Below are 24,881 nucleotides of genomic sequence, written 5' to 3' on the forward strand. Positions count from 1 at the left end.
TTTAGAGGACTTCTATAATTTACCTAAAGAATATCAAAAATTATTCTACTCGTATGAAGCCATAAACTTAATTAGAAAATTTTGAGTTTGAGTTTCAAAGATATAAAGAAACTTATATGGGAAAGGCTTCTTCCTTTATTGAGCTCTACTTGTTGAAATTCAAATTGATCATCGCTAATATGTGTTATTTGATTATATTTGTGTCTTTTACACTTGATTAAAAAATAGCTTCGATACGCACAACTATTCATATGACAACACTATAAAAACAAATTACTCTTCTAAACATTATACTTATTACCATCGACTTTGAATACCAGATGATTAAAAAAAAAAAGGTCGAAATGATTCAAATTAAAAAGTCAGTAACAACCAAAGTGCATGAACCCAGACTTGACTCCTAAAAAATCTCTATATATACCTTCCAACTGTCTTACTTCTTTCCCCATCTCCATCCCCATTTCTTCCAACCCTCTAAAACTCCCTGCAAATATGCCTACTTCTTCACTTTTTGTAGTTTCAAAATGCACAATTTACCCTGATCATCATACATCGCTTAATAATACCTTAAAACTCTCTGTTTCTGATCTTCCTATGCTTTCTTGCCAATACATTCAAAAGGGTGTTTTGTTAACTCAATCTCCTTTTGAATCTTCAAATTCCCTTATTTCCCATCTCAAAACTGCACTTTCGAAGACCCTTTCTCATTTCCCACCACTCGCCGGACGGTTAATTACGGATTCTGATGGATATGTTTACATCCTATGTAACGATGCCGGAATTGATTTTGTACATACCAAAGCACCCCATCTCATGATTTCAACTCTTGTTCCACAAAATCAATCTGATATTCCCATTTATTTCAGAAAATTCTTCCAATTTGATAAAACACTTAGTTATGCTGGACATCATAAACCCTTAATGGCGATTCAGGTTACGGAGCTAAACGACGCCGTGTTCATCGGATGTACCATGAATCACGCCGTCGTTGATGGAACATCCTTCTGGAATTTCTTCAATACTTTTGCAGAGTTTTCAAAAGGGGAGATGAAGATTACTAGGCAGCCGTGTTTTGGGCGTAAAACGGTATTTGATTCACCGGCGGTGCTTAAGTTCCCGGAAGGTGGACCGTCGGCGACTTTCTCCGGCGACGAGCCGTTGCGTGAGAAGATCTTCCATTTTAGCCGAGAAGCTATTTTGAAGCTCAAGCTCAGAGCTAACAAAACGGGAGTTAACGGTAAAACTAACGGAAAGATAACGCCAGTTAATGATGAGACGGGTTTGAAAAACGGCGCGGCTATGAAGAATTCGGCTTCGGAGATTTCGTCGTTTCAGTCGTTAAGTGCTCAGCTGTGGAGATCCGTGACGAGGGCTAGGAAATTGGAAGGGAACAAAACGACGACGTTTAGGATGGCGGTCAATTGCCGACATCGGTTGGAGCAACGGTTGGAGCCGCTCTATTTTGGGAACGCGATCCAAAGCATCCCAACCATTGCTTCGGTTAAGGAGTTGTTATCTAACGACTTATATTGGAGTGCGAATCAGCTACATCAAAATGTAGTGGCGCATGGTGATGTCACCGTGCGCCAAGGTGTAAAGGACTGGGAAAGTAACCCTAGGTTATTTCCTTTAGGAAATTTTGATGGAGCTATGATTACTATGGGAAGTTCACCTAGGTTTCCAATGTATGATAATGATTTTGGGTGGGGTCGACCGGTTGCGGTCAGAAGTGGCATGGCTAATAAATTTGATGGTAAGATCTCCGCCTTCCCCGGACGAGAAGGAAATGGAACTGTTGATCTTGAAGTTGTTTTGGCACCCGAGACAATGGTGGGACTTGAAGAGGACATGGAATTTATGCAATATGTTTCTTAATGGTGTTTATTAATGTGCAAAAAAAATCGAATCAAGGTGTTTAAATGGAAAATTTGTAAGTTTATATACAATGCAAGTTTAAATGGTCATTTCGCAATTGTGTTTTATGTAACAAAATGTGTGAAGATTTATATTGAACAATACTTTTCTAAGTAATTGAAAAAAAGGATCGAAATGAGTCACGAAAATCAACCATAGAATATTTGAAATCACGAAGGGCAAAAAAGTTTTTTTTTTCTTATAAAAATGCTCCCCTTCTATTTTTAGTGGATATGTTCATGTGGTAATTGACCTATTTAAAGATAAAATGAATCATTAAGGTGAATTTATTTAATCTTTTGAGGCTCCTTGCGTTTGTTTTTCATTTTCAAGAACAAAGCTACAAACAAAGGGAAAAAATATTGAATGGTCCAAAATAGAATATTTGGGCCCTTTACTGTCAAGGATAAAATGTGGGGTTAGGCTACAATTAATGGTGCTTGATGCCTTAAACGGCATTTAATAGTTGATTAGAGCTATGCAATTATAGTAATATATATTATTAGGATCATATATTAATTATCTTGTCAAACGTTACATTTGATAGCAAAAATGTTACTTTATTTCTTAACTAAATCAACGAAGCAAAAGCTATATTCGATCATGACTTTGACCCGAGCTACCTAGTTCCTCATGGTCTTGTCAAAGGCATGATGTTGGCATTACCAACACATATAATAGTAACTAAGGGAGTTCGGACTCAAAATGACAAAAGATTGTTAAAAAATTTCAAAGGGCACATTGATTTTTTAACCAAAAGAGCAAAATCGCTCCTGACGAAGCTTTTTCCTTGTGACAAAATACATAATAAAAAAGGTTTCAAGACGCATATAAATACATATCATATACATATTTTCTTTTATATATATAGTAGAAAGGGGAAGCCCGTGCAAAAATCATTATTTGAAATTCATAATGTTTATTGAGGAACTTTCACATGTCGTCACTCAAAAATAGTCTAATTACTCTTCATAGCTATAGTTTGATAATTACAATTCATAGCTACATGTAATTGGGAGGAGAGAGGCAAGCGGGACTGAAGAGAGAGGAGAGAGGCCAGTGAGAGAGGACAAAGAGTAGGAGAGAAATGCATTTTATATGTATATCAGTTAGATAATGTATATATAGCAAGCTAGACTAGAAGAGAGAGGAAGAGGCAAGCGAGATTGAGAGAGGGAGTAGAGAAGCGAGCGAGATTGAGAGAGGGAGGAGAGAGGTGAGCGAAATTGGGCAGAGTAGGAGAGAGGTGAATTATATATGTATATCAATGAGATAATTGTATATTACACATATGTATTTGTATATTTTGGTGAATTATATATATACAAAAATGACTAATTAAACTTACTCGAAGTCATCCCACGTAATTAATGTATAATGTTAGTCGTGAGTGATAATTATAGCAAACTATATCTATGATGAATAATTAAGTAGTTTAAATTTGCTTAACCATGTTATTTTTTCATATTTTTGATATGTAGAAATTTAAAAATTATCTATAATATAATTAAAAATAAATAATAAAAATAAGGATTAATTACGTGAATATACAACTTAAGTTTACATATTCTCCATATTTCCCTTATTTTTTTAAAAAATACTAAAATCCCTATTTTTTAATAAGTCTAATTTAACAGATACATTATTAAATTAGAATCCTAATAAATCCTAACCAATTAAATCTTATCCCTAATTTTACTCTTTATTTTCCCCAAATAAAGAACCCATTTACACCACTCCCAAAATTAATGCGTCAATTTCTCAACGGTTCATCTTCTCAATTTTGAAAATCAAAATTTGTGCTATCCATCCATCAGCCTTCGTTTAATCTGTCCGCCATTTTTGTCTACTTTGTCAGCCTTTGAAAATCAAAATTGTGCTCTCCGTCCGTCCGTCTTCGTCTAATCTGTCCGCCATTTTTGTCTACTCTGTCCGCCTTAAAAAATCAAATCGCCAATTTCGTCTACTCTGTCCGCCATTTTCGTCCAATATTCTTGAAAGGTATTGTGTTCTTCTTCGATTCTCTCTTTTCATTCTTCTATTTTTCTAATATTTCATGGATCATCTGTCATTTAGTATTGGGATTACTCAAATAATCACTTCAAACTCTAAACAAATCTATATTTTTGAAGATCCGAAATTGGTTGAAAACAAGTCTAAGAGCTTGCATAATTGGTTTGCATTGTGTTGTTACAATTATGTATCAAGCACAATTTATGTTTCATGTATCATGTTAAAGTTTGTCGTTTATATAAAGTATCAAGTAGACAGACTTATAACTATAGTTACACGTATGTATCAAGTACAACTTTGCATTTTTTGTATCATGTTAGTATCAAGTAGACAGACTTATAACTGTAGTTACACTTATGTATCAAGTACAACTTTGCATTTTTTGTATCATGTTAGGCTATAAAGTGTCTGTTAAGTATCATTTTGACTGACGTATGATATGTTGTTAGAATTATGTATCAAGTTTATTTTTGCATTTTATGTATCATATTAACAACTTTGCATTTTTTGTATCATGTTAGTATCAAGCAGACAGACTTATAATTGTAGTTACCTTTATGTATCAAGTACAACTTTGCATTTTTTGTATCATGTTAGGCTATAAAGTGTCTGTTAAGTATCATTTTGACTGACTTATGATATGTTGTTAGAACAGATTGGGCAGCATTGGATGCATATAAAGACAAGAAAACTGGAGAACTTTTGGGTCCACAACATTCGTTTAATGTGGAGTTTGCTCAAGACAACATGCAACAAATAAGTGATAGCCTGTGAGTATTGTTTATTATTTTATTTTATTTTTTGTATCTATTCATCCTTATAATTATTCTTATTGTTTTTGTAGTGATTGCGGACTATTCGTAGTTGTATATGCAGAATTCTGAGTGACAAAATCAACATGTCATGTAATAGTTTTAAGAGTAGCTATCTTCGCAAAAGATATGCGATTCTTTTATTGAAGTATGGTCTCGACAAGATGAATGCTGGATATGTTAGCAACAGTGATGACCCTTCAAGAATGAAGAATGTATTAAACCCATCATCTGAAGATGAAATTGTTAATGTAGGCTAGTTAGTTTTCAATGTTTGATTTTTTTTTTATTTTTTGGATTTAAACAAGATGTTTGAAGTATTTATTAACATAACAACACATATTGTTAAATTATGAAAGTGTTTTGATTTTTAAAATTATTTATTCTATTACTTTAATTTTATTTTTATTACCGTTATGAATTCAGGAATTATGTATACTGTTATTGGGACATGAATGTCATTATTGTATCAAAACTATAATAATAATTACATTAATGTAATTATTGTCATAAAAAAACACTTATTATATATACGTAAATATATTGCATGATACAAAAAAAGAAAATTATATACGTAATTATATTTTGTATATGATACATGAAATATCAAAATATATAATATCACAAACAGTGATACTAGTTATTACACTAGATACATGCCAGTTTTTTTTTAAAAAAATTAATATCTTTTGTACAAATAAGATATATTCAGTACTATGATTTATATATATTACGAACAATTATTTGTCCTTCAAAATATGAAATTTTTTTAAGTATCTACACACATGATACTATATTACTAAATTAAATTAAATTAGAACTGACAATAATTTGGGTGAAATATCCGCAATTAATATTGATTAAAGTAAGTTTGAACAAAGATTATAAAATAAAGTATTTGATATATAAATATAATATAAAATTTAAATAGTGTTTAACAAAAAAAAAAAGAATTAGTCTGCCAAAAAAAAGGGAAGATCACTAATGAAAAATTATAATTTAATTTAGAGTTTTATATTGGATAAAACTGATCTTGAAACACACAAGTTAATGCTTTTTTATGGGATTAATAACTGTAGCATATTAAAAGTAGGAATTAATTCAAATTTCAGTTTTTAATCCCCCAAATCACTCAACAAACGGATAAAATAGCATAATATAGAATGTATCCGACTGTTTTATTATGTATCAGAAACTTCTTAAAAATAAGAGATTTTTTGTAAATTGAAAAAAAATAGGGATAGAAGGTAATTTATGTTTTACACTATGTGATTTACATAATTTTTACTAAAAATAAACATGATAAATATAAAATATAAATGAAGCCCATAAGATATTTTCATGACCCCATCTTAGGAAGAATCTTAAGAAAGTTTACAATTGAAATTTTAAATGGATTCCACATTTTTTCATTGGATGAAGAAGAGGTAGCACATAGCAGGTTTATTCCCATTTTTTAATTGGATGAAGAAGAGACGGTATGTAGCATTTTTTGTTTTAAATAAAGAGCATATAGTAGTTAGATAGTAATATGTATAACAACAACAATATATTTCAGTAAATTTCAATTAAGTGAAATCTCGAAAATATTAAACAAGATGGATTTAAATTTTAGCAAGTCCAACCTTGTCATTTTATCACGAGGATCAGAAGAGGATATAAAAATAGAGAATCAATAAAATGGATAGTGTAGCCATCATTTTGAAAGAATTGTGGAAGAAAGATACAATTTTATTTTGAGAATGTACATCGATACAGCTTAATTTTGTCTCAAGATTCTCAACTAGCAACTGAATACTCCAAATCTTCTTCATTGTGTGTCATGGACATTGGAATATAAATTTTTGAAGTATCTAAATAATCATTTTATAAATTGGGTCAAAGTGTTCAACTGACACAATAAGACAAGTTCGGATACATAAATATATATGCTTCAAGTTGGAGTGTGTAACGACCCTTTGGTCGTCTTGAGTACTAGATCTTTTATTTCATAAAAGACTCTTTCGATAGATTCTAAATAGGTATCTTGAACTATTCGCTATTAAATTATAAAATTAGTGGGGTAGATTTAATAATTAATTTAGTTGGTGATTAAAGAAGATAACATTAAACCTAGTAATGGGCCACTTTCACCCCTCTTATAATTATTTATATAATAATTAGCGTAAAATGAATCTGTAAAAGAAAAGAAAAGAAAAAAAGAGGAGAATAACAAAAAGCACCGTGAATAAAAGAACATGAGTGACTCGACTAAATCAATCACGCCTCTTAAATCTTGTTTACATTGTGGGTTGTTTCATATCATGATATCAATTATTATATAATGAATAGTGAAAAGGAGGTCGAAAAAGTGAATTGGAAAATATTAAAATGTTAGATCTTTAACACTATGTTTGGATCATTGTTACCCATTGTTTCATAATGTATTGTATTGTATTGTGTTTTATTGTACTGTATTGAATGGTAGATATAATGTTTGGCTAGACTGTATTGTTTGTTGTTGTTTAATAATATTTTAATTGTTTGATATGATTTTATCGAACTGTATTGTATTTTATAAATTTACAAAAATATCTTTAATTATTCTAGAGTAGGAGGTTGACTAGATTTGAATAATTAAAGGTAAAAGGTAAAATAGAATTGTGAAATATTATGTAAATACATAATTAAAGAAAAAGAAATTCAGTAACAATAGGAACACACCAAATTGGTTGTTCCATAAAATAGGGGTTTTCATTGTTACGTAATAATGAAATTTGACAATACAATATAATACATTTTAAGTAACAATCAAAACAAACATTATAGATATAATAACGATACAATACAATAAAATGAGTAACAATGATCCAAACATAGTGTAATAGTTAGGCAAGACAAATAATAGTTGATAATAATTGTCATAATGTTTGGCAATGATGAGATAATAATAATAAAAAAATAAAGGATGTGATTATTATAGAATAGACCAAATTCAATTCATGGCAAGAAATTATACTTCCTAGTTACTGGTATTAATGCCAATGACCTTTGATGTTCGAGTTTTTGTGTGTATGTTATCAAATTATAATTCAAGTTTAAATTTATTGAGAAAATAATAAAATATTGGATGTATTATTTAATTTTAGTATCAATAAAGTTATGATAATTGGAGAAATTGAGACTTGTTTTTGGATTTAAACTTTAGAAAATTGATCATATATTGAAATGGGTTATTGAATCTAGGTTTGGTATAAATATAGCAATATGAGTGTTATGGACTCATTTACTTACAAATAATGCATACTTGATAGATTGGGAGCATTCCAAGACATCCAAGGAAGGAAAAGAATTTGTGGCTTGCTTGATCTTGGTTCTTCAGTTGAGGTAGGTTATGATTTAGTCTATTTGATAGATAGATTCTTAATAGTGATTGATATGCGTTGAATGATATTGTGAAGTCCTCTATGTACTTGATTGTGTGATTGTGTAGCTTGGTCGTGCGATTTGTGATTAGTCTAAAATCCTGAGACCGTGAAATTTATAATCTTGAGCCTCTCTATAGAAGTTATGCCTTGAATAAAGAAGGCTCGATAAATATTGTTAATGCAGTCAAAAGTGGTGATAATAAATGATAAATTCACAGTATTATTGGATCGGAGTGTCACGTTTCTACACGATATAATGGATCAGAGTGTCATGTTTCGACACGGTATAATTGGATTGGAGTGTCACGTTCCGATGGGTTAGTATTGGATCGGAGTGTCACGTTTCGACACGGTATTGATTGGATCGGAGTGTCACTTTCTGACACGGTAACATAAAGGAAAAAGATTGATACCAATTGAAGAAACCTTACCCCAGAACAAGAACCAGGTTCTTGTAAGTTGCTTTTAAGTAAAGACACAAACACGTATTGAATTAAAAACCTTCCTCACTCAAGGAAGGAAAAACCTCGTTTTATTAAATCAATTATAAGATTTTGTGATTACAACTCAATAATCAAAAGTCTTATCTCTACTACCTCCCTCGACTGACTCCAATCGATCTCTCCAAAAGGCCAAACCCACCTTTTGTTACAACTCTTACTAACACTCAACCCTACAAAGAGTCAAACCCACCCTTTGTACAATAAACTATATATTACAATCAAAACAAAAACAAGACAAATAGTTCTACACAATAAAACCTTCTCACTCAAGAATGTTTTAAAAGTAGCAATCCTATCAACCTTGAAGACTTCAATTTGATGAATAATTCTCCTTTGTTCTCTGCGTGAAGTCGTCTTGTTTTCCTCTGCCTCGTGCTCTTCTTATAGAGTTTTTTTCCTTGTACACTGATAAGGTAAGAAAGTTATGTTTAAACAAGAATTCTTTTTTAAATTAGAATCCTTATTATACACAACTTCCTTCCTTAATAATATATTTAAGGTTTTCTTTATTTGTATTAACTTGTACCTTTAATATATTATTTTGGCTTTTACAAATAATTCTATTTTACTTGATCTTGGACTCTAGCTTGACTTCTTTTGCTGCGTACATTTGCTACTGTTCTTTGCGCTTTTTGTCTATCATCAAAATGAATTATCGATTCTATCACATTCTATCATATTCCCCCCTTTTTATGAAGACAAACGTGTAACGTGTGATGCATGCACAAATAACTCTTCCCCCTTTTGACGAATCAAAAAGAAACCAACAGCAGCTAATCAACACTAATCAATATCCATAGCAACAAAATACGCCCAGCCAGTTGAGCAATATAACTTGTTCTGGCAACAAAACAAAGAGCAACAATACAGAGTGAAACCAACTAAGAGAACTAGGTTCAACAACATGCTTTGTCATTGTGGAGGTTGACCAGGCTTAGTTGAAGCAGAAGCCAGCATATCCAAAACCCTGTCAACTCTTGCATTGTTAGCAAGTTGCTGCTGCACCAACTGATCTTTCAACCTGTGTATTTCAGCATTGATGAATCAAGCTCAGCACGTAACTTCTGGTTGCCTGATTCAAGAGAGGCGTTCTTTTCTTCAGCTACTTTAAGTTCCCTAAGTAACTGAGCAACAGGACCAGATGTACGTGGAGACGCAGTTGCAACCTGCTCCGACTCCATAGGAATGCCACAATCAGCAAGGATAGTTTGAGTGAACACTCTAGTCAACAAGTCAACAAGTTTCCAAAAGCTAACTGATGAGAACACTCTAGTCAACAAGTTTCCAAAAGCTAACTGATGAGAACCTAACTTAGGATCCACAATTCTAGCAAGATGTTTGATAATCAGTGTAGGCCAATCAATGCGCTCTTTGCACTCAAGTGCATTCATAAGTCCCATGTCTATTATGGAGGCAATGTGACGTTGGTGACCTCTAGGCAGTATCACCTTATGAACTATCTCAAAAAGAAGCTTATGCAAAGATCACATTATTCTCTTTAAAACAGTTTGAGCCCTAGAATTGACTCTACCTTGAGAGAATTTGGCTGGCAGACTAGAATATTCATCAAAACCCCAATTGTACTCATTTATCCCACAGATGGTATATGCAAGATTTCACCAAGCTTGGTTGCATCAAACACAATGTCAACCCCCTTTACACTAGACGACACCACATCTCCTTCTAGGATTACCAGGTTCGTATAGAAATCGACCACTTCCTTTTCATAAATCAAACTAGGTTCTAGAAATAACTCCTCCCATCCCTGAAACCTTAGTAGTTCACAAACCTGCTTCACTATATCCATTGAAAGTATATCAGGGTGAAAGTTTCTACCCCTAAGCACTGATTTGGTTTGGAAATACTTTTTCCGTCCCACTTTGAGAAATTTATCTGCATTTCTTTTTGCAGATTTTGATTTTGATTGGGGGGTAGCAGAATTTTTACCCTCAGACACATCATCAGTTGCAGAATCAAGATTCATTGGAGAGACTGATGAATGAACAGGAGACTTACCTAATCGGCGACGCTTCACCCCAGATGTTGCACCATCAGTTGGCTTGACCACATGCGCACTCCCTGTCACAGGCCAGTGTGGTAGAACCAACTTAACTGAACCTGGTTTATATCTCCTTAGAACTTGGTTGGACAGAGATCAATCCAAAAAGATGAGCCCTAACTCAAGTCTATTTTTCTGAAACGACTCTCTTCCTAGTGCCTTAGTGAAAACGTCAGCAACTTGATTCTTAGTTTTGCAGAACTCCATTACTATGTTTCCTTTTTCAACATTATCACGAAGAAAGTGATGTCTAACATCTATGTGTTTGGTGCGTTTGTGTTGAACTGGGTTTTTGGCCATGTTCATAGCACTTGTGTTATCACATAGAATAGGAATACAACCTGTTTCTATACCAAAGTCTTTAAGCTGCTGTTTTATCCAAAGGAGTTGGGCACAACATGAAGCAACTGCAACATACTCAGCCTCTGCAGTAGATAGAGCCACTAAATTTTGTTCTCTAGTTGCCCAAGATATTAAACATGGTCCTAAAAAGTGTGCCATCCCAGAGGTGCTTTTTCTATCAACCATATGTCCTGCATAATCTGCGTCAGCAAATCCCTTTAGATCAAAAGAGTCCCCAGTTGGATACCAAAGAACCAGGTTCATTGTGCCTTTCAAATATCTCAAGATTCTCTTGACAGCTTTCAGATGTGATTCCTTTGGACAGGACTGAAACCTTGCACATAGACCAATACTGTACACTATATCAGGTCTGCTGGTAGTGAGATATAGGAGTGATCCAATCATACCTCGATATCTGGTGTCGTTGACTGGTGAACCTGGTTCATCTTTATCAAGCTTTGTTGTTGTCCTAATGGGGGTGTCATTTGACTTGACTTCATTCATATCATACTTCTTCAGTAATTCCTTGATGTATTTTTGTTGATGAATTGATGTTCCAACTCAAGTTTGCTTAATTTGGAGTCCCAAAAAGAAGTTCAACTCTCCCATCATACTCATCTCAAACTCACTATTCATTAGTTGAGCAAATTCTACTCCCAGTGAGTCATTGGTTCCTCCAAATATGATGTCATCTACATATACTTGGACTATGAACAGATCTTTACCTTGTTTTCGAAGAAACAGTGTATTATCAATTTTTTCTCTTGTATATCCATGTGTGAGAAGGAAAGTAGACAATCGATCATACCATGCTCTAGGTGCTTATTTTAACCCATAGAGTGCTTTGTCCAGTTTATATACATGATCAGAATACATGGTATTCTCAAAACCTGGGGGTTGTTTTACATACACCTCTTCTTGTAGGTAACCATTTAAGAAGGCGCTTTTGACATCCATTTGGTAGAGTTTGAACTCCATGTGAGCAACATATGCGACCAATATTCTAATTGCCTCAATTCTTGCTACTGGTGCAAAGGTTTCATCATAGTCTATACCTTCTTCTTGGTTGTATCCCTGTACAACTAGCCTAGCTTTGTTGCGCACTATTTGACCTTGCTCATCGAGCTTGTTCCTAAACACCCACCTAGTTCCTATCACTGTCCTGTTTTGGGGTTTTGGAACCAGGTTCCACACTCTACTTCTTTCAAACTGGTTGAGTTCTTCTTGCATAACACCAATTCAATCGGAGTCTAGCAGTGGTTCCTTTATATTTTTAGGCTCAATCAGGGACACATAGGCAGAGAATGCACACATACTACGTAATTTGGATCTTGTAGATATGCATGAGTTAAGAGGAGTAAGAATGTTTTGCAAAGGGTGAGAACTTTGATGTTTCCAACTGTGAGTTGGAATACTTCCTGGTTCTTGAGGTGCAGATGAACCAGTTTCATTGGTAGACTTATCTCCTATTTCAGATGTTTTATCAGAGGGTATGGGTTCTTTTTCACATATTTTTGGTTCTGATGGCTTGGACCAGGTTCCCTCATTTTGTTCATCCTCTGAATTTCCTTCTTCACTAGTGTGTTCATTAAAGACACTTTCTTCTACACGGTTTGTTCTTTTGTTCAGTACCTTGTAGGCCTTGCTTTGTGATGAGTAGCCCAGAAAAATTCCTTCATCACTCTTGGCATCAAATTTTCCCAAATTGTCTTTGTCATTGTTGTGTATAAAACATGAACACCCAAAGGCCCTAAGATGTACTAGATTTGGTTTTCTTCCTTTTAGCAGCTCATATGGAGTTTTGTCTAACACTGATATGATCATACATCTGTTTATTAGATAGCATCATGTGTTCACTGCTTCAGCCCAATAGAATTTTGGAAGTTTGCTTGAGATTAGCATTGTTCTTGCAATATCTTCCAGTGTTCTATTTTTTCTCTCAACAACACCATTTTGTTGTGGTGTTCTAGGTGCTGAAAAGTTATGTTCAATCCCATTTGTAGTACAAAATTGTAGGAATTGTGAGTTCTCAAACTCCAGCCCATGATCAGATCTGATGCTGATTATTTCTTTGTTGAATTTCTTCTGAACCAGCTTTGCAAAGATTTCAAACATAGTGAATGTCTCGTCCTTTGCTGCAAGAAACAATGCCCAAGTGAATCTTGAGTAGTCATCAACTATTACAAACACATATCTCTTTCCACCCCTGCTTAGTACACGCATTGGTCCACACAGATCCATGTGAAGCAGCTCTAGTGGCTTGGTAGTACTTACTGTCAACTTTGGTTTGAAGGATGACCTAACCTGTTTTCCTTGAATGCAGGTTCCACATACTTGGTTGTCCTTGAAACTTTTGGTTGGCAGTCCCCTAACCAGGTCTTTAGATATGAGCTTTTTTATAGTTGTCATGCTAATGTGTCCCATCTTTTGTGCCATAGCATAGAGCAAGCAGACACTGCACTTAGACATTTAAGAGTACCTTCCTTGGAGTCAACAATCTTGGCTTTGTACACATTCTTGTGTCTCTTACCTAGCAGAACCATGTTCCCAGTTACTGAGTTTGTTACTCTGCATTCTTTTTTTGTAAAAAGAACATTGTTTCCTTTATCACATATTTGAGATACGCTCAATAGATTATGTTGTAGGCCATTGACATAATATATATTCTCAATTGCATGAGTATTCATTGATCCAACCTTTCCAATTCCCTGAATTTCACCACTTTTTCCATTACCAAAGGCAACGTTTTCTCCTTTGATGTTCTTGAGTGAGAGGAAGCTTCTTTTATCTCCAGTCATGTGTCTGGAACATGCACTATCCAGGTACCATTGTTGCTGCTTCCTCTTCACTGATCCCTGCAATTTAATTTTGGGAATTAGATTTTGGTACCCAAATCCACTTTGATTTATGCTTAGGGAATGGGTGGATAAGATTTCTTCTGGCCCATCTAGGAAGAGATTTGTCTTTAGGAATTTGGTTTTGCTCATTGGGTTTCTCATGATGAGGTTTTCTCAAGGACTTCAAGTTTTTGCTATGAGCAATTTGTTTTCTTTGACAATTATGGCTTTTATGTCCTTCCAGCCCACAGTGCATGCATAGACAATCTATGTTGAGATTTTTTTACTTGAAAGCTAGTTCTATCAAAACCTATCCCATGTTTCTCAGATGTGCGATTCTTGTGCATATTGTCAAGCAGTATGAAAGACCTGGTCCATCTCATTCCATTTTCTGCTTCAGTTTTAGTCACAAGAAGCTCTTTGGAGAGTGCTTTATTCCTTTTAGTTATCAAGTCTAGGTTTTTACTTAGTTTAGCATTTTTGGATAAAAGATGAAGATTCTGTTTTTCAAGAATCTTGTTTTCTTCTCTTAGTGATGCATAGTCTTCCATTATCAATTCCCTTTTTGAGTCTACGGTTTTATATGCATCAATGAGAGTGTAGAGTAGGGATTCTAGATCCCTTTTTGAGTATGAACTTAGATTGTCTTGTATGTGATGAAGACTAACCTTTTCATTCATATCTTCTTCTTCTTTCTCCTCTTCAGAATCTGATCCAGCCATGAGTGCTAGTATGGTTTCTTATGATCTGCATGTTTCCTTTTCTTCCTTGGTTTCCACTGCTACGACGGCAAGAAAGTCATAATCATCTTCTTTTTCTAGTGCAAGAAGAGACTGGTTTTCTGTCTCATCACCCTCAAACTCTTCATCAGATGAATTCCCCATTGCTGCAAAAGCCCTCTTCATTGACATGTCTGCCTCTTGAGTTGTCATTCTTTTGTTTGAGGGGACAAACTTATCCTTTTTGATATCTTTCCCTTTCTCAAACTTTACCTTTTTCTGCTCTAGGGCCCAAAGTGGACAGAATTTGATGAAGTGATCTGGGCTCCCACACTTGTGACAAGCCTGGTCTTTAGTGTTTTCAGATGGTTTTTGAAACGCTTTCTTTTGAAAGGTCTGCCCTCTCTTTAGCATTCTAGTGAACCTTTTGGTTATGAGGGAAATATTTTCATCTTCAAAATCATCTGATGCAGTAGCTTTTAGAACTAGGTTCCTTTCCTTTCTTTTTCCTCCAATTTCCTTTTCTTGGTTTTTCTTAAGTTCGTATCTGATGAGATTACCAATTAACTCATCCATTCCCAGTGAGTCTAGGTCGCGGGCTTCAGTGATAGCCTCGACTTTACTTTCCCAAGTTTCAGGAAGGACACTCAAGAGTTTCCTTACTGCCTTTCCGTTAGGCACTATCTCTCCTAAAGAGTACATCTCATTAATGATGGAGGTGAACCTGGTGTGCATGTCTTGAATAGTCTCCCCTTCTGCCATCCTGAACAGCTCATATTGCCTTTTCAAGTTATCAATTTTAGACTTCTTGACTTGCGTTGTTCCCTCATGAGCTGTTTGCAGTGTTTCCCATATGGCTTTGGCATCTTGACATGACGAGATTCGATTGTATTCGTCTGGTCCTATGCCACATCAGAATTTTCTTGGCTTTGGCATTGTTTTGAATTGCAAGCTTGTCTTCAACACTCCATTCTTTTCTTTCCTTTGGGATTTTGGTGATTCCATCAGTTGTGGTTTTCATAGGTATGGTTGGGCCATCTAGAATTACTCCCTATAGATCAGAGTTTTCGCCAATAAGATGGTCCATCATACGATTTTTCCACCATCCATAATATTTGCCATTAAACAGTGGTGGACGTGTTTGTGAAGCTCCCTCTTGTGGGGTAGGTGGTGCTGTCATTGAGTCTTTTCAAGGTGTGAATCTTTTAACGAAAACAAGACGACTTCACGCAGAGAACAAAGGAGAATTATTCATCAAATTGAAGCCTTCAAGGTTGATAGGATTGCTACTTTTAAAACATTCTTGAGTGAGAAGGTTTTATTGTGTAGAACTATTTGTCTTGTTTTTGTTTTGATTGTAATATATAGTTTATTGTACAAAGGGTGGGTTTGGCTCTTTGTAGGGTTGAGTGTTAGTAAGAGTTGTAACAAAAGGTAGGTTTGGCCTTTTGGAGAGATCGATTGGAGTCAATCGAGGGAGGTAGTAGAGATAAGACTTTTGATTATTGAGTTGTAATCACAAAATCTTATAATTGATTTAATAAAACGAGGTTTTTCCTTCCTTGAGTGAGGAAGGTTTTTAATTCAATACGTGTTTGTGTCTTTACTTAAAAGCAACTTACAAGAACCTGGTCTTGTTCTGGGGTAAGGTTTCTTCAAAGATATTGAATTAACTTAATGTACTCAACCTCAATGAACCCATTCCCTAAACGAGTGTGGTGTGGAGGCATGAGTCCTCGTGTGTGTGTTTGATATTGTGATTGAATACGTACTTGCTTCAATTGTCACTTGTTCATGTTATTTGTTGTTTATCACCTGTTAAGTGTTATAGTTGATTTTATACTATTATTCATTGCATATTAGTTACTATTTTGAATTAGCCGATGATATCTACCCAGTACATGTTGCTCTGTACAGAGCCTACTTGTGTTTTTCTTTATTTTCTTGTTATGGAGTGCAGCGAGTGTGCTAACGTCTTTGACTCGCCTTCAGCTCTAACCAGTCTCAACATATCAGTTTCAAGGGTGAGCTATTCATTCGAACTTGTGTTGGATTCTCTCGATCATGGCCTGATGTCCTTAGTTTTCGGACACAAAATACTTTATTTCATTTAATTTGGTGTCTTTGATACTCTTAGACTTAGTATTTGGAGATTAGATGTCCTCGACGTGACGACTTTCATGTTTTGACAATGACATATAGTAGACTTTTAAGGGATTTGTGTTTCTTACCTTAATAAGATTGAGATTCCGCATTATGGTTTGTGTTTCATAAGTTTAACAATTAATATATGTTGGGGTTTCGATTCCTTGTTTCGCCCACCTAGGAGGTTAAGTGTTGGTGCAACTCATGACTCGTTTTGAATCGTGATTGAGTGCTTACTCATCAACGAAGAGTTGTGACCATATTTGTTTATGTACTATGCCAAGAAGAAAATGTTTCAAGTTAAAAATCAAATGTTTTGAAAAAATTGACCACCTCAAGCAATTCCTACATATGTGAAGCATTACAAATTGAGAATTTTAGTAGGCAATTGATGCATAGAAAAACAAGTTTCATGTCATATTTTTATCCACCTTTTGGGCTTTTGATCAAAATTACTACTCTTACAAGGACACTTATTCTGAATAATTTGGATAGAGATTACTCATACAAAATAACAAAAAAGTATTTGCTTCAACAGGAATCACACATGAAGAGATGAGAGAACTATTTAATGCATAAATATAGGTCTTGAATCTATAAATGGTGATATCGTCGAAAATCACATGAATAAAATGGTGGTGAGATAGACAAAATGAAGAAATGTCAATCAAGTATCGTAAGTAAATTGCTCTCAATTATCCAATCACTGGATAACCAGAGTCATTCTTTGAGACCCTCAAGAAAATAGCTTCATCTCAAAAAAATAAGTACATGATTTGATTCATCTTGAGAGTAGAATATGCAGCTCACTAAATTCAAACAAACTTACATGTACATGAGTTTAATTTAAATACATAACAGCACAACAGACCTAGTTTTGAGGTCTACATTGTACAATCAATTGATAGCAAACATCATAGTATATTTTCAAGGCAATATTCTACAAACATATCTTGATGCAAAGCTATGAAGGATTACACCTTACAAAAAGCATAAAAAACAAGCTTTATGCTTTCAGAGAAAAGGATCTATTACCTACAGTCGACTTCTGGAGCTGCGAATATACGCTGAAACAACCATTGAAATGGTCTCAGGAATTGTGCTTTTTGCTTCCGACAGAACCAAATGGCTGCACTGTACTGTTCGTTACGAATTGTTCTTGTTGCAGCCTTCCAGTCATATTTCTCCATTTCTATACGTGCAGCTTTTCCCATGGTTTCTCTCAATTCTATATCGCGCAAAAGAGGCACTAGTTTACTCATGCAGTCGTCAAGGTCCCCAGGAGTAAACAGATATCCAATCTTGCCCTGCTGATCATCAGGAATGATGTCTGGAACTCCCCCGGCACGGGCAGCCACTACAGGAAGCCCTGATGACATGGCCTCCAAAACGACGAGCCCCAATGTCTCCGACTCTGAAGGCATAAGAAAAACATCTCCACTGGCATATGCTTGGGAAAGCTCCTCCCCTAGTAATGTACCTGTGAACACGGCTGGCATGCCCTGGAACATTTTCTCCAATTCCTCCCTACAAGCATGAACAGAATGATAATTTACAACCTTTGACGAACAAAAGAAGAATTGGTAGAAATCCTCACGAGTGAGGCAAATCAAACCTATTGCATCTCATTATAATGTTGAGAAACCATGAAGCATTTTTCTCGACAACACTTCTTTTAAAAATTGAGGAAATTCATATTATAAACAACATCCTCAAGGTATACATAATAACATCCTTAGTCAATTCAGCCCCACACTCCTTCCCCTTCTACACTTAATTCAAATTCGCGGCATGCACCTACCACAAGTTCAGAGTTGTGCTACCTTTACCGTCAAACCAGAGCCAGGGGGACATTTGAGAATAGATTCTTGCAAGCAAACAGCCATCCCTTATCAGAAAAAGCTGCTGGCGTCGCATCGTAAGAGTCTCAGCAATATTTAACTATTATTTCTGCCAAGAAGGTAATTATTCACTTTTGACAAGGAAAATACCAGAAAATGAATTCACCTATATAATGATCACACATCAAGTATCTATATAGGACCAGTCAAAGTGACTAAATAATGTGCTGAAGTCTACTTCTTACTTGTGTTATCTATCACATCCAATTAATTAACACAGTAATCCTTAACAAACGACTTCCTTTGAATTTTTTAGCGCACGACCTAAGTAACCATTCTCGTGATACTATTAAGAACAGGTAAATAACCCCTGAAGGGTCCAATCACGTCTTGGCATGCTCTAAAACTGCCATCACAAAAATTCGTAGACTGAACACTGATTATGGCACAAGAAACAAGATTTGGTGACTTTCTTAGCAAAGAACAGAAAACAGGCTGATGTTCCAGAAATAAAGCAAAACAATCATTATAACTCACCTGTATGGCCCATCTCCAATAAAAGCTATCCGAGCACCTGGAAGTCTATCCATTACCCTGTTTCAAAGTCATTCTCAAATGTCATGTGCAAGTTATCGACATATTAATTTGACAAGCACATAATGTGCTTGATACAATATATTGCCCAGAAATTGCAAGTACATTTCCCCCACATTGATGAAGGAAGATTATTTTGTAATGCTGCCCTGAGATGAATTTAAATGGTGAACATGAACAGTGAGGAATCATATAGACGATAGACGATTGTTTGAGACTGAGGCATAATAATTGTTATTGTATACTATTGAAGGAAGAGTTGTACCTTTTGAGGAAATCCAAACTCTTCTCAACTCCAATTCGTCCAACATGAACTATCAATGGTTTATCAGGTTCTCCACCACTTATTGTGAATAACAGCAGGAGAAAAGAAGAAAGAATAATCAGCACATACTAATGATTGCTTCATACTGGATCAAGTTTTCAGATAAAAGATCCTACCTAAGTCTCACTCGCATTTCATGAGACCGATATTGTGGGTGGAAGCTCACTGAATCGACACCCTTATTCCACAAACGTATTTTATTTGCTGAGAGTGAAAGAAAAAGAGTGACCAACTTGTATAGGTAAAGCATCTGAATCCAGCAAAACAACTGCTTTGACAGAATAAAGAAGACTTTTCTATCCGATCACTAATAACAAAATGAGAGCCATTGACTAGTTCAAGTTCTTCCTATTACCTGATGTTACCTTATAAGCTTCCAGATCCTTTGCAATAGCAGCAGATGGAACCAATGTAAGATCAGCCGCTCTATGTAGAAACTCTGGTGAGCAGTAAATGTATCTTAATTAGTATCAAGAAGCAGAGAAGTAAGAGAATAGCTAATTGATAAGACATTTCTCAACTGACATACTTATAACCATCCACATTGGTTGAACCAGCCAACTAAAGGTGTATCTCGGTATGTACCTAAAGAATAAGAATGAGAATCTAAGTACTTATCCAAAGAGAAAAGAAATGTGAATAGGATCAAAGTAAAGCCCTCCGATAATATTGTGTAATTGTTCTTGAAGAAACTTCCGAGACTTATTGCTTAGTATTCTCCACCAGAAAGATCAGTGTCAGATAGAACTTATGTTTCATGGTATTTAACATATCAAATTTTACTACGTGGATTTGAGCTAAGAACTTAAGGAGGAGCGAACTTACACTGGCACATGTGTGTGGTAAGACATTACAATCGGCACAGACAGAAGTTTAGCAATGATAAGAGCACCAAATACCTAAACAAGGAAAAATAAGGTTATACAAGACAGGAAGGAAGCTACAAACAACAACAACATACTCAGTGTAATACCAAAAAGTAGGGTGTGGGGACAGGAGAGTGCACGCAGACCTTACCAAACCTCAGAGGTAGAGAGATTGTTTCCGATAGATCACCAACTCAGGAAAAGAAGTAACATAAGTACAAGAAACAATAGATAATAACAAAAATAGCAGATAGTAACATACTATAATTGAGGTACAAGAAACAACATATAGTTACAGAAATTGAAGGACAGCAACAAGAACATAACTGAAAAGGAAAAGAGCAGCTGAAAACTTACCATTATACCAGGTGATGATGCATGTATGATATCAGGCTTGAATTGTGCTACCTCTGAGATTATTCTAGGGCTGAGAGCAAGTGAGAGAGGTACTTTCGCGTAGCAGGGGCAGGGAAAACTGCAAATAAAGGAAAAACATCAAGAAGAAGCTTTCTTAGGGGATAAGAAAAGCTCCATACATTGACAATCTTTTCATAATCATGGAGTCCTCAACCTCAACTGTTTGATGGTAACATAGAAAAATGAGTGATTTTAATTATTTAAACAAGGAAAGGGAAAACTAGTAATGGTAACAGTTGCAACCTTCGTGATCCTATCAACTTTGCCCCATAAAATTCTTCAGGTACTCCTTCATGTGTTGTCACAACCATAACCTGCATCAAATGCAAAAGATCTGTTCAGCAGTTGATCATCAGGAGTAAATCACCTTTGCTTATACCATACATACTGCTCCACTTAATAGACTATATGAACTATGCCTAGGGGTATATTTATGACAATGGATATCTCTGAGATATTACTATTTAAATAAACATTAGCTTCAATATGTATAGAAAAAGTATATAAAATTGCTTGACATTACTGGGAATCTACCTGCCAAGGTAGGGTAAGGTTTGTGTACACTCTACCCTCCCCACCCCCGACGACACTTGTGGGACTATACTGGGAATGTTGTTGTGAACTTGCTTGACATTGATTCAGGTGAAAGAAAATAGAAACGGTCTACGAATATTAAATTCTTTATTGATATAATATCATATAATATTCATTGGATTTAATAATATGAACATGGAAATTACACAAGCAGATCATTACGTTATTATCATGTCATTCAGGCCCTACCAAAAGAACACAAGCAGACATTATAAACTAACAACATCATTGTCAGACACAGAAAGTACCTCATCCCCCATTTCTCGGAGGTACTTTATAAAATTTTGGAACCTGTTCTTATATCCAGAAACATACCTGTATCACACAAAAGGAAAACTATGGTTATCATCAATAATAAGAAAATTCAAGAATAAACACTATCATGCATAAATCTTGATCATAAAATATGAAAAATTCAGTATAGAGCTAATTTTCTAAAACTAGAATCTTTCTTGTCTAAAGGCATATTTGCATATGCAAATGTCAATGTAAAGGTAAAATTTTAGTACTGGAGAGGACAGTGGAGACTCTCAGAGAAGGATCTCTCCCCAACCCCCACCCCACCTAAATGAAAAAAAGAAGAAGATGAAATAGGTACCGCTTATAAGGAATATAAACTAGAAGGAGGAATACACTTAAGTCTATCCAAGGTTGAAGGTCATCTATTTTGAACAAAAAATCATTCCAGAATATGACATCAAGATGACGTTTGATGTTTTGCAAATCTCATGAGGATCCCTCTAAGTTGTGTAAGCTTAAGGAACAATGCAGGGACAGTGAAGAGCCAAAATGTGGCGAAAAGCAATTAGCTTCATGTAGTTTAGCCGTAATGAGCATGATGAGCACTAGAATAGTGAATTGTACCTAAGAAGTATTTGTTCATAAGAAGAAATGAGAAAGAAAACACCACATTATGATCCATCAACACCACATTGCAGAGTAAAATTGATACTTGTCAACACATAATGGCAATCAACTTAGCTAAAATAACACAGGAATTCCAATACGATGAGCATATGATACAAAATACCACCAAGTAAGAAGAGTTGAATGCAAAATGCAAAGCAGAGTAGTGGCATTTCCCTAAAATGCGACTCACATAAGATAACTAACAAAGCTACTCATCGTAGGAGGAACAGATGGTTAGTCATCAACTCCTAAGCTGCAATATCTGGTAGCACACATGAATACACACATATGTATTAAAAATATATGGTCAGCAAGTATGAATACACTTCCTCATAACCACAGAGAAATGAAATAACAATAATAATAAGGCATTATACATAAACAGACACTCAAAACTTGATCTCAGGTGACAAGTAAGAACTCCAACTTTTAGTTTGCTCATCTAGGCTCCTCAACTTCATTAGTTGAACACTCCAACTTACAAAATCATCACCTAAGAAATCTCAAAAATTTATGTCATGTCAGCATCAGTGTCCACGAGACACAATGGGGACGAGTTGGAGTATTTAGTTGTTAGTTGAGACCGAATTGAGTTCTGACCAAGTTTGACTGTCCATTTAAGTATTATGCCTAATCATAATATAAGCATATATATATAACACCCCACATCCAAAAGTTCCTTTAATTCATAGTCATAGAGCTCATAAACAATTCAAAAGAAAGGGATCTAGTGGATCAAAAAAAACTGAAGTCAAACATATCAAACATAAAGAATCAAGAAACTAAAGTTTACTAGCAAATACATCTAAAGCCAACAACTTTCCTATTTGAGTAATAATTAAAAATTATTCAAGAAAATCTTACACACACAATAATATAATCAAGAATTGGGATATAACAAATTTTAGTATTTACTCACGAAAAAGGAGAAGGCTCAACAAAGAGAGCAATACGCCTAGGCTCTTTCATCTCAGATTCAAGTAAAAGAGGAGGATACTCTTCTTCCTCTTCATCTCTGTACTCAGTAATTGTCATCTTACTACTAATTAAGGCTCTTTTATTGATGGGTTCTCTTCTAAAACTCTTTTCACAGAGTAAAAAAGTGATCTTTTTGGAAATTAATCTAATGGGGTTTGTTCTTGAAGTAGAAAAGCAAGAAACTTTATATAGACTAGAGGTGAAAAAGGAACAAGGGAAAAATGGTTGTAAGGAATCAGACGGTATAAAGAGAGAAGAAGTAAAGGTGGACATGTTAAGAGTTGTCTAAATGATGTTTTATAATATACTTAAGGTGGGAGAGTTTTTTCTTCTTTTTTTTTTCGGCGGAGTGAGATTGTGGGGTCTTGTTTTTCACGTCATATTTCGATATCTATATTGTGATTCAACTAAAATAAAATCTACATCGAAAATTAATATGATAAGGAGGTAAAGCACTTCGTAACAAATGCGACTCTGTAGAAAAAGTCAAATTCACACTATAAAATATTATATTAGAAAATAAAATACTTCTTAATAAAAATAAATTTATATAAATATTTATATTAAAGTGTATGCTTAACTAAATTTGAATTCACAATCATAAAATTGAGGAGCCAATGAGAAGGAGACTCTAAGGGAATATTCTTTTTTAGAGAAGGGTGGAAATGTGGAATAATTGGAAACTATGAGTAGCATATGCTTATTTAGAATATGAGCCTTAATTCATTAGATGTAATTTTCAATGTGGGGTTTGATTTTATTTCTTATATTATAAAATTGTTGAAGCTTGTGAAATTGAATATCTGGCATTTGATAGAAATTTTATATTTTTGTGTGGCTGACAAATTTAATTTATAATTCTTTACAAATTTGATTTTAATTTTATATCTTTTTTATAAGAAGATATTATTTTCTTACATAAGATATATTTTTATTTCTCTAAATAGGAAATTTATATTATTTTCTTACATAAGATATATTTTTATTTCTCTAAATAGGAAATTTACAACTCCCATTTTTCTTTTATTTCAATTTAAATTGTTGATCATGATAGATTATTGTATAGAAAATATAAAGTTTCTAATTTTATGGTATAGTAAATTTTTCAAAATTGTATTTTGTAGCAGAATTTTACTTTGCTACAGATGTGACTTTTTGTATATTAGTGCACTGTGAAATTTTCTCAATTATAAAATTGTGTATATAGCTTTAATTTGTATATATGATCTTTTATATAATTGTATATTCAAAATATGTATATAAATATAAAGATAAAGTACATGTACGTCATATACATATAAATGTAAAGATAAAGTACATGTACGTTATATACATATTCATATTGATGTTGTTGAAGTATATGAAACTGTTGACTATTTATTGAGATTTGTAAGTTATATACATATACCTATTGAGTGTATTTTGTGAATTTTATAAGTATATGAAACTATTGAAGTTTATACGAATTTGTATATTTATATAGTGCAGGTTATTCTGTGTATTTATTTGTAATAAATATATGTATGTATAAATTATTTTAGGTTTGTAAATTGTATATTTGTGTAAAACTTTAATTTGTGTATATAAAGGTATATATGAGTATATA

At 34.3% G+C, this 24,881-nt stretch overlaps 3 protein-coding genes across 3 annotated transcripts; 1 reads left to right on the top strand and 2 right to left on the bottom strand.

Annotated features, from left to right (window-relative positions):
* Nucleotides 1-231: 231 nt before the first annotated feature.
* On the top strand, nt 232-2,209 carry LOC101252712 (uncharacterized acetyltransferase At3g50280). Its single transcript, XM_004246289.5, has one exon. The coding sequence runs from the start codon at nt 382-384 to the stop codon at nt 1,873-1,875; it is 1,494 nt and encodes a 497-aa protein (XP_004246337.3). The 5' UTR covers nt 232-381; the 3' UTR covers nt 1,876-2,209.
* An 11,246-nt stretch (nt 2,210-13,455) lies between these two features.
* LOC138338274 (uncharacterized) lies at nt 13,456-14,609 on the bottom strand. The gene is made up of 2 exons (XM_069289063.1): nt 14,175-14,609; nt 13,456-13,905 (listed from the first exon to the last, which is right to left on the bottom strand). The coding sequence occupies exons 1-2, from the start codon at nt 14,607-14,609 to the stop codon at nt 13,456-13,458; spliced, it is 885 nt and encodes a 294-aa protein (XP_069145164.1).
* Nucleotides 14,610-17,537: 2,928 nt separating this feature from the next.
* On the bottom strand, nt 17,538-23,656 carry LOC101252422 (sulfoquinovosyl transferase SQD2). The gene is made up of 11 exons (XM_004246288.5): nt 23,217-23,656; nt 21,637-21,703; nt 21,038-21,108; nt 20,735-20,852; nt 20,337-20,410; nt 20,041-20,096; nt 19,867-19,950; nt 19,628-19,715; nt 19,452-19,529; nt 19,130-19,186; nt 17,538-18,278 (listed from the first exon to the last, which is right to left on the bottom strand). The coding sequence occupies exons 1-11, from the start codon at nt 23,546-23,548 to the stop codon at nt 17,783-17,785; spliced, it is 1,521 nt and encodes a 506-aa protein (XP_004246336.1). The 5' UTR covers nt 23,549-23,656; the 3' UTR covers nt 17,538-17,782.
* Nucleotides 23,657-24,881: the final 1,225 nt, after the last annotated feature.

This window comes from Solanum lycopersicum, chromosome 9 (genome assembly GCF_036512215.1).
Source record: "Solanum lycopersicum chromosome 9, SLM_r2.1".
In the NCBI taxonomy this organism is placed as follows: domain Eukaryota; kingdom Viridiplantae; phylum Streptophyta; class Magnoliopsida; order Solanales; family Solanaceae; genus Solanum; species Solanum lycopersicum.